The sequence below is a fragment of the Centrocercus urophasianus genome, unplaced genomic scaffold (assembly GCF_019232065.1).
Source record: "Centrocercus urophasianus isolate 14NV4802_14NV808 unplaced genomic scaffold, USGS_Curo_1.0 seq_22, whole genome shotgun sequence".
Taxonomy (NCBI): domain Eukaryota; kingdom Metazoa; phylum Chordata; class Aves; order Galliformes; family Phasianidae; genus Centrocercus; species Centrocercus urophasianus.
The window spans coordinates 18074485-18082511 of NW_024884778.1; the positions used below are offsets into that span (position 1 = coordinate 18074485).

Genomic DNA, 8027 nt, shown 5'->3' on the forward strand with positions numbered 1-8027 from the left:
AGTAGGCTGAATGCCTCCCAGGTCACACATCTGCCTGTAGCTGCACCAGAGCGACCTTGCCCAATATTTTGCCATGTAGAACATGCAGCGTATCAGCTGCATACCAGCTGTGCTGGGAAGACCAGGCCCTGTTTGAGTGCATGCAGCACTCCATCACAAACCTCAGGTGCAGTGTGGCTGAGCTGAACCTTTCCTGCAAAAGCTGCAAGGAGGCCACATCACTCCCAGCAGCCAGCGCATGGCTCGCACGAGCTCTTCTCTATGGGGACGATGCATCAAGCTGAGCCCTGCCAGGCCTGCTTACTGCTCAGGACAGGACTAACCATTATGCCATTGCTCCCATACTAGCAGGGTGTGCTGCCACATCCACCTCTTCAGTGTGGCTTCTGGCCCTGTCCCTCACCAGGCAGTGCTCCTTTTTTGAAATGCAAACTGTCAGTTTTGCCTGTCTTTCCTGGCATTCAAGGCCAGGCTGGATGGGGCTGTGAGCAACCTGGGCTAGAGGGAGGTGTCCCTGCTTACAGCAGGGGGCTGGAATTACATGGTCTTAAAGGTCCCTTCCAACCCAAACCATTCTATGATTCTGTGTTAATCATTTTCCTTCTTAGATTGTTGCTGGTAACATGCCCCAGGTCAATTCCATACGGACCATGCATGGCTCCACTGTCTCGTTCAGCTGCAGCAGAACCCATGTGGTATGTGAAGGTGGTGCTTGGTCCCACTTTGCCATGGCAGCAGATACTCATACACCAGCAGGAGGGTAAGATGGAGTGGGGCTGCCCTCATTCTGGGATGCCCCATTGCAATGGCTGCAGCTGGGCTCAGGCTCAGAGACCAGCCAGCAGGAGAGGGCAGAGGCATGTGGCCCTGCAGATACACGCAGCGATGGCCCCTTTGCTGCATCAACCTGCTGCTGCCATGACCTGGATAGACCATTTCTTAATAGAGGTGGCTGTGAAAAACAGTATTTGGGTGGATAAGGATATGAGCATGGAGGTTGTGAAGAGTTCTTGGGGTGATTGAGAAGTGGCAGCCAGAATGAATGATGTCCAGGTGGTGCAGCCAGGGTGCAGAATGCACCAGGATTATGAGGTGCTTTCTTCCTTTGGCAGGGAGAGCTTCTGGTGGGAGATGGCGATGCTGTGGTCATCCAGAGGCACATGGAATTTGATGGGGGCATTGCTTATGGCATCGACAGGCTGTTAGAGCCACCAGATCTGGGATCTCGCTGCGATGAGTTCATCTCTGTGGAGCTGCAGGTGAGTAGTTGGGGTGATGCTGATGTGGATCCACGCTGTCAGAAGCAGAACCCACACTGAGTGGCTGTGGGGTTTCTTTCTCCCTCCACAGGGATCGATGGAGAGCTGCGGACCCTGTGGCTTCGAGCCGCCCTGCCCTGCTGGCTCAGTGCAACGGGTAAAGCTTTCACCTTTGGCACTGAGGCAGCCTGCCGAGGGTTGCTGACAACACCCCCCACATGTTTTAGCAGCATAACGAAGGCGCGTGTGTGTGCTGGGCTCAGCCATGCCATTTGGTGGAGCAGGGTGGAACAAGCAGCATGGGCTTGGGGAGTCTGGCCAGTCCCTGTGTGGGTGGCAGCGGGTAACGAACCCAGCTCCATCCCTGGAGCAGCGCAGGGAGCCTTGTGGGGGCCTCAGGGCCAAAGAGCTCTGCCTGGCTGCCGGGGAGGAGGGGGTTAACAATGTCCTGGCAGGAGCATCTCCCGCACTGCTGCTCTGTCACCCCACAGTTCCTTTGCCTCCCACCCCACACTAGGGAGCCTCCATTACTGGTTGTGGGAGCGAACAAGGGGCATGGGAGGGTCGAGGTGAGGTGGAAGGGGCATGGTGTCCAGCGATCAATGTGGCAAACTCTGTGTTGTGCCTGTTTCCCTGCAGGGGGGAACCTGGGGCTGCCACTATTTCGAAAACCAACTGTTCAGGAACACTTTTCTGTTTCGCCATAACCACCCATTGCGGCCGTCCTGGTCTTTCTCCCCGTGGGAACCCTTCAGAAGACACTTCTCTTCCAGGGGGCCTCTGAAACGAGGCTGCAGAAGGAAGTGCGTTTCCACCCAGTGGGTCCCCCAGTGCTGCACGAACCACTACGGCCGTGACTGCCAGGGTAAGGCAGCGTGCATGGATCCCTAGTGCCTGTGTAGCAGGGCAGGCAGTGCCCAGGCAGACAGCCTCATCCACGGATGGGGAAATGTGGTGAGGTTGGAACAGGGAATTCCCTTTCCTTGGAGAAAGCCCCAGTGAGCCACGGACTGCTGAGGGCCATGGGCAGTCGCATCACTTGTCCCTCTGCACCCAGCACGTGGCCACAGCTGGCTATAGGCTCTGTGCTTCCTGCACAGCAGCTACTGGCCGCTCAGTGAGGCCAGGCAGCAGGGCCCAGCCTGGACACACAGCAACCTTCTTCTTCAAGCCCCATCCCAAGGACGTGGGTTGTCCCAGGCCACTAAATGTGTCATATGTGGCAGTGTGTGTCACCCCTGTGTGAGTGGTGCTGCCCCAGAGCACATCAGCCCCACATCACCATAGCCTCATGGAGGTCCTCATCTGCAGCGTGCCCAGGGGGGCTCGAGGCGCCGTGTGGGAACCGTGGGACCTGCGATGACAAAATCAGTGGCTCGGGGCGATGCAACTGCAGCCAGGCCTTCATCGGGACCAGCTGTGAGCTGTGCGCACCGGGCAGATATGGGCCCCAGTGCCAAGGTATGGGGAGCTCAGGGAGGCTGCACAGTGCCTTTGTGCAGAGGTGGCTGCAGGATGGAGAGGGATAGGTGCTGGGTGAGCACAAGAATCAGTGCAGAACACCTGCACCATGCAGGGGATGTGCAGGGCTCGCTGCAGTCCAGATGGTGCTCTGGCTGTGGTTTCTAGAAGGCCCTGGGCTCAATGGTTCCTCCTGGTTTACCAGCCTAGTAGGGCAGAGATCCTGGGTGCATCTGACACAGGGAGGGAAAAGAGCCCTGAGTGGAGGAGCTTGTGTGTCCCCTGGAACGGAGCAGGACAGGGGGTGCTGAGCGATGAGGGGGTTGGGTGGTGGTCCCTCCTGCATGGGAACGCGTGGAGCAGACAGTTGGGTCTGGAGGCACAGGGACATGTGTTGTGTGCACTGCCACACTGCTGTCTGTGGCCCTTCCTACCACCGCAGCAGAGCAGTGACAGTGGTGTTCCTGCCCCTCAGAGTGTAATTGCACTGAGCACGGTGTGTGCAACGGAGGGCTGCATGGAGATGGCTTTTGCTTCTGTGTCGAAGGCTGGACTGGAGAGCGCTGCGAAGTCCCCCTGGGTGAGGGCTGCCAACCCCTGAGCTTCCCTATGTGGCTCACAGCTGGGCCCAGAGGCTCATCCCCCTAACAGACCTCCAGAGAGGCTCTGGGGCTGACAGCTGTCCTGCACTGCAGCCCTGGGAGCACACCTGTGGCTCTCTAACCTGCACTCTGTTTTCAGCCATGAAGCCCACCTGCTCGCCGCCGTGCCACCCCCAGGCCTCCTGCCGTGCTGGCAACCTCTGCGAATGCGACATGCACTATGAAGGGGATGGCAGAGCCTGCACAGGTGGGGCCTTGGGTTCAGAGCAGCTCCATGGGGGTAGGCCATGCCGGGGGTGGTGCACAGGGCAGGAGAACGGTGCTCCGGTGCTGGTAATGCTGTTTTCTATGCAGCCATTGATATGTGCAGCCAGGACAACGGTGGCTGTGCCACGCATGCTGCCTGCTCGCAGCTTGGTGTCAACGTCTCCTGCACCTGTGCTGTGGGGTACTGGGGAGATGGCTACGTCTGTGAGCCCATTGACCGCTGCGCAGACGGCAGGAATGGGGACTGCAGCGAGCACGCACACTGCATCAGCACCGGGCCGGTGAGCACAGCCCACACACAGGGGCAGCATCCGTGCTGTGCAGATCCCACACTGCTGTACTCAGGCCTGCACAGTTCACGGGGCCGAGCTCCCACTGGTGTCATGCTGGGGCCGTTTCTCCCCCACCTCTGCTCAACGGGCACAGGGTTTGCCATAGCCATGGCATTTCAAGGATGCTGGATGGGCCCTCAGGGACAGTGAAGGCCAGCAGCAGAGGAACAAAGCTGCTCACTATGGGGAAAATGGGGCCAGACCTGCACTGCAGTGCTGGAACGTGCCACATCCCTGCAGCGCAGCTGGAAGCGATCTGTGCAACACTTTAGGGGGGTTCCCGTGCAGCTGGATGCAGGCTTGGAACATGGGCCACCAGCCCATGGAGGCCACACATTCTGCTGCAATTCTGCACAGCTGTGGCAGTGCTTAGGGCTCACAGGAGCACAGCTCAGCAGCTGCTGCTTGCACGATGGCCAACACCCTGTGTGCTGCAGAACAAGCGGCGCTGCGAGTGCAAGAGGGGCTACATTGGCGATGGAATCCAGTGCCTGGAGGAGGTGGTGCCCCCAACGGACCGGTGCCTGGACAGCAATGGGCAGTGCCACCGGGAGGCCATCTGCACAGACCTGCACTTCCACGGTGAGTGCCTACGGGGCCACAGATGGGTGCAGGCCGGTGTGGCGTGGGGTTGGTGCTGTGCTGATGCTCCGTGGCTCCATTTTGCAGATAAGACCATGGGTGTGTTCCACCTGCAATCGCCCCGAAAGAAGTACGACTTCACCTACGTGCAGGCGCAGGAGGCGTGTGCTGCAGAGGGGGCAGTCCTGGCCACGTTCCAGCAGCTGGGGGCCGCACAGCAGGTGGGGAGCAGCAGTGGCAGGGGGCCATGCTCTGTGTCCCTGGCAGGAGGCTGCCCGTGCTGCCGGCCTTTTCCTCAGCCCCCCAGCGGCCTTTGCCACCTTCCCTGTGCGAGGTCCACACCGCAGTGGTGTCTGGAGTGGCTCACAGCCACGAAATTGGGCCTCGCTTGTGCCAGTGGGATGGGGCACACCTCAGTCCTTTAGATGGGAGGAGGGTACAGCGTGGAGCCGCACAGCCATCGCAGACATCCTCACCCTGGCGCCTGATGCTCCGCTTCCCCGCAGATGGGGTTCCACCTGTGCCTGGTGGGCTGGATGGACAACGGCACCGCGGGTTACCCTACGGCATTTCCCACCCCGAGCTGCGGCTCCAACCACGTGGGCATCGTGGACTACGGCCCTCGGAGCAACCTCAGCGAGACCTGGGATGCCTTCTGCTACCGCGAGAAGGGTGAGCGGTGCGGGCACGGGGCTGGGCCGGGGGGGCGGCGATAGGGCGCCCAGGGCGATGTGGGGGGTGGGCAGCCGGGGGCGGCCCGGGGCACTGCGAGGCGCATCGCGGCGTTCCCTTGCAGACGTGACGTGCGTGTGCCCCGACGGCTTCGTGGGGGATGGCATGTGGTGCCGCGGCCGCCTCCCCGACGTGCTGGCCGAGGAAGCGCGTTTCTCCACCTTCTACTCCGTAAGCGACGCGCCGGGAGTGGGACCGTGGCGGGGCCGGCCCGGGCTGCCCGCAGTGCTGATGGGATGCTTTCCAGCTGCTGCTCGCTTTTGCCAACGGCTCGGCAGAAGGGCTGGAGTTTTTCACCTATTTGTCCGACGACTCCGCTCCCAAAACGCTTTTTGTACCCGTGAATTCTGGCTTCGCAGAGAATGAGGTACGCGGCCGCGGGGCGAGCGCGACTCCCGGGGATCAGCGGGGCTCCGTGCGGCCCCGACTCCGTCCAGCCCGGCCCTCTCCCCGCAGACGCTGTCGGGAGAGGAGCTGCAGCTGCACGCTTCGGCTCTGCTGCTCTTCAGCTTCGACCTCACCGCGGGAACCGCCGTCCCGTCCCGGGCGGGGCGCGACCTCCTCGTGTCCCCCTTCCCGCCAGGCAACGGCACCGCGCGCTCCGTAGGTCCGACCTCAACGAGGTCACCTCCCTCCTTCTCCCCCGCGCTGCGGGTCCGAGCCGCGGGGAGGCCGCTGCCTCTCTGTTCGCCGCCGCAGGAAACCACGTGGATCAACGACTCCGCCGTCGTGGAGTGGGACATCGCGGCCGCCAACGGCGTCATCCACGCCCTCGCCGAGCCGCTGCGGCTGCCCCCGCCCGCGGTGCAGCTCGAGCAGGCGAGTGGGGGGGGCACGGAGCGCTCGGCCTCCGCCTCCCCCCGCCCGCCGTGACGCCCCGTTTCCCCGCAGGTGGGCGGAGGGACGCGCGCTGCCGGCGCTGCCGCGGGGGCTCTGGCGGCGCTGTGCGTGGCGCTGGCGGGGGCGGCCGCCGCGGGCACCGCGTACTGCGTGAAACGGCGCCGACGGGACGGGCAGTTCGGGTACCTCCAGGTGCGGTAGCCGCGGGGAGGCGGAGGGGAGCGGAGCCCCGTGCCGGTCCCGCAGACTTGGGACGGGAGGCGGGGCGCCGCTGAGCAGAGCCCCGCGCCTGCAGGCCGACCTGCGCGAGGAGGACGAGGAGGACGAGGAGCGCTCGCGAGCGAAGGCGGAGCCGCGCGCCGCCAGGCCCCGCCCCCAGCGCCCATTGGTCGCGATCCCCAACCCGCTGTACGGCGGCCACGCCCCCGACTACGAACCGCTGCACGTGAGCGCCGCCCCCACCCCCCCTCCCGCCGCCCCCCGCCCCGCGCTCACGCCGCTCTCCCGGCAGGACGCGCTGCTGCTGCAGGATCCCGCGGGCACCGGCGACCAGCAGTGACGGACCCGGCTGCGGCGCGGCCCCGCGGGCGCAGACAAATAAAGAGCTCCGCCCCTCACCCTCAGTAGCGCCCGGTTCCGCGGCTCCGGTTCTCGCGGCACCTCGCGGCACGCGGCCCGGCCCCGCTCCCAGCGTCGGGTCTCGCCGCCCTCGATTTGCGCGGCAGCCTCAATCGCTCCCAGCCGTCCTGGGGCCCGACTCCGGGAGCAGCCTCCTTGTTCTGGCTGCCCGCGGTTTGGACGGGCGTACGCTCCGCTGCGTGAAACGCTGGCTGAATGGCCGGACCCAAAGAGCTGGGGTCAGTGGAGTTAAATCCAGTTGCCTGCCTGTCACAAGCGTTGTGCCCTAGGGTACTGGGGCTGCTACTATTTAACATCTTTATTAACCATCCTGGTGAGGGATGGTTACAACCTCAGTAAGTTAGCAGAAGAGAGGGAGGTGGGATGGAGTATTGATCTGCCTGAGGGTAGAAAGGCACTGCAGAGGGACCTGGATAGACAGGATCGATGGGCCAAGGTTAACTGTGTGAGTTTCAATAGGGCCGAGTGTCGGGTCCTGCATTTTGGTCACAACAACCCCAGGCAACCCTAGAGGCTTGGGGAGGAGTGGCTGGAAAGCTGGCTGATGGAAAGGGACCTTGGTGTGCTGATGGACAGTGGGCTGAATATGAGCCAGCAGCGTGCCCAGGTGGCCAAGAAGGCCAATGGCATCCTGGCTGGGATCAGGAATGGTGGCCAGGACCAGGGAAGTCATCCTGCCCTGTACTCAGCACTGGTGTGGCCTCGAGTGCTGGGTTCAGTTTTGGGCACCGCAGTACAGAAAGGAGATGGAGGTGCTGCAGCAGGTCCAAAGAAGGGCAACAAGGCTGGGGAAGGGCTTGGAAAATACGGCCTGTGAGGAGAGACTGAAGGAACTGGGGCTGTTCAGTCTGGGGAAAAGGAGGCTGAGGGGAAACCTTAGCTCACTTCCAACATCTGAAAGGTGGTTGCAGTGAGAGCGGGGTTGGTCTCTTCTCACTGGTGACAGGACAAGGGGAAATGGCCTCAACTTGCTCTAGGGGAGGTTGTTTTATTTTGCTTATAATGATACGTTTGGGGAAACACTTATTTACAGAAAGGGTTGTTAAGCACTGGAACGGGCTCCCCAGGGAGGAGATTGAGTCACCATCCCTGGATGTGTTTAAAAACCGTTTGGACATGGTGCTCAGGAACATGATTTAGCAGAGGCTTGTTGGAGTGGGGGTAGTAGGATTAGACTGAGGTTGGACTTGATTACCTTGAAGGTCTTTTCCAAACTGAGCAATGCTATGATTCTATGTTCATCACCTTTCCTCCTCTGCAGGAGGCAGCACCGTCCCTTTCTACTCCCTGCCCCCAGCAGCAAGCACCTGGCA

General features: G+C 62.0%; 1 protein-coding gene across 1 annotated transcript in view; it reads left to right on the forward strand.

Annotated features, from left to right (window-relative positions):
• Positions 1 to 6692, forward strand: part of STAB1 (stabilin 1) — a 51735-nt gene extending 45043 nt beyond the window's left edge. Inside the window, exons 52-69 of the mRNA XM_042823474.1 lie at positions 609 to 695; positions 1113 to 1259; positions 1351 to 1416; positions 1899 to 2124; positions 2571 to 2720; positions 3196 to 3300; positions 3462 to 3569; positions 3677 to 3870; positions 4359 to 4503; positions 4591 to 4724; positions 5010 to 5175; positions 5300 to 5406; positions 5483 to 5602; positions 5692 to 5838; positions 5935 to 6054; positions 6127 to 6267; positions 6371 to 6520; positions 6587 to 6692. Coding sequence (XP_042679408.1) covers positions 609 to 695; positions 1113 to 1259; positions 1351 to 1416; positions 1899 to 2124; positions 2571 to 2720; positions 3196 to 3300; positions 3462 to 3569; positions 3677 to 3870; positions 4359 to 4503; positions 4591 to 4724; positions 5010 to 5175; positions 5300 to 5406; positions 5483 to 5602; positions 5692 to 5838; positions 5935 to 6054; positions 6127 to 6267; positions 6371 to 6520; positions 6587 to 6634 — 2361 coding nt within the window. The 3' untranslated portion in view covers positions 6635 to 6692. The remainder of the gene's footprint in view (positions 1 to 608; positions 696 to 1112; positions 1260 to 1350; positions 1417 to 1898; positions 2125 to 2570; positions 2721 to 3195; positions 3301 to 3461; positions 3570 to 3676; positions 3871 to 4358; positions 4504 to 4590; positions 4725 to 5009; positions 5176 to 5299; positions 5407 to 5482; positions 5603 to 5691; positions 5839 to 5934; positions 6055 to 6126; positions 6268 to 6370; positions 6521 to 6586) is intronic.
• Positions 6693 to 8027: the final 1335 nt, after the last annotated feature.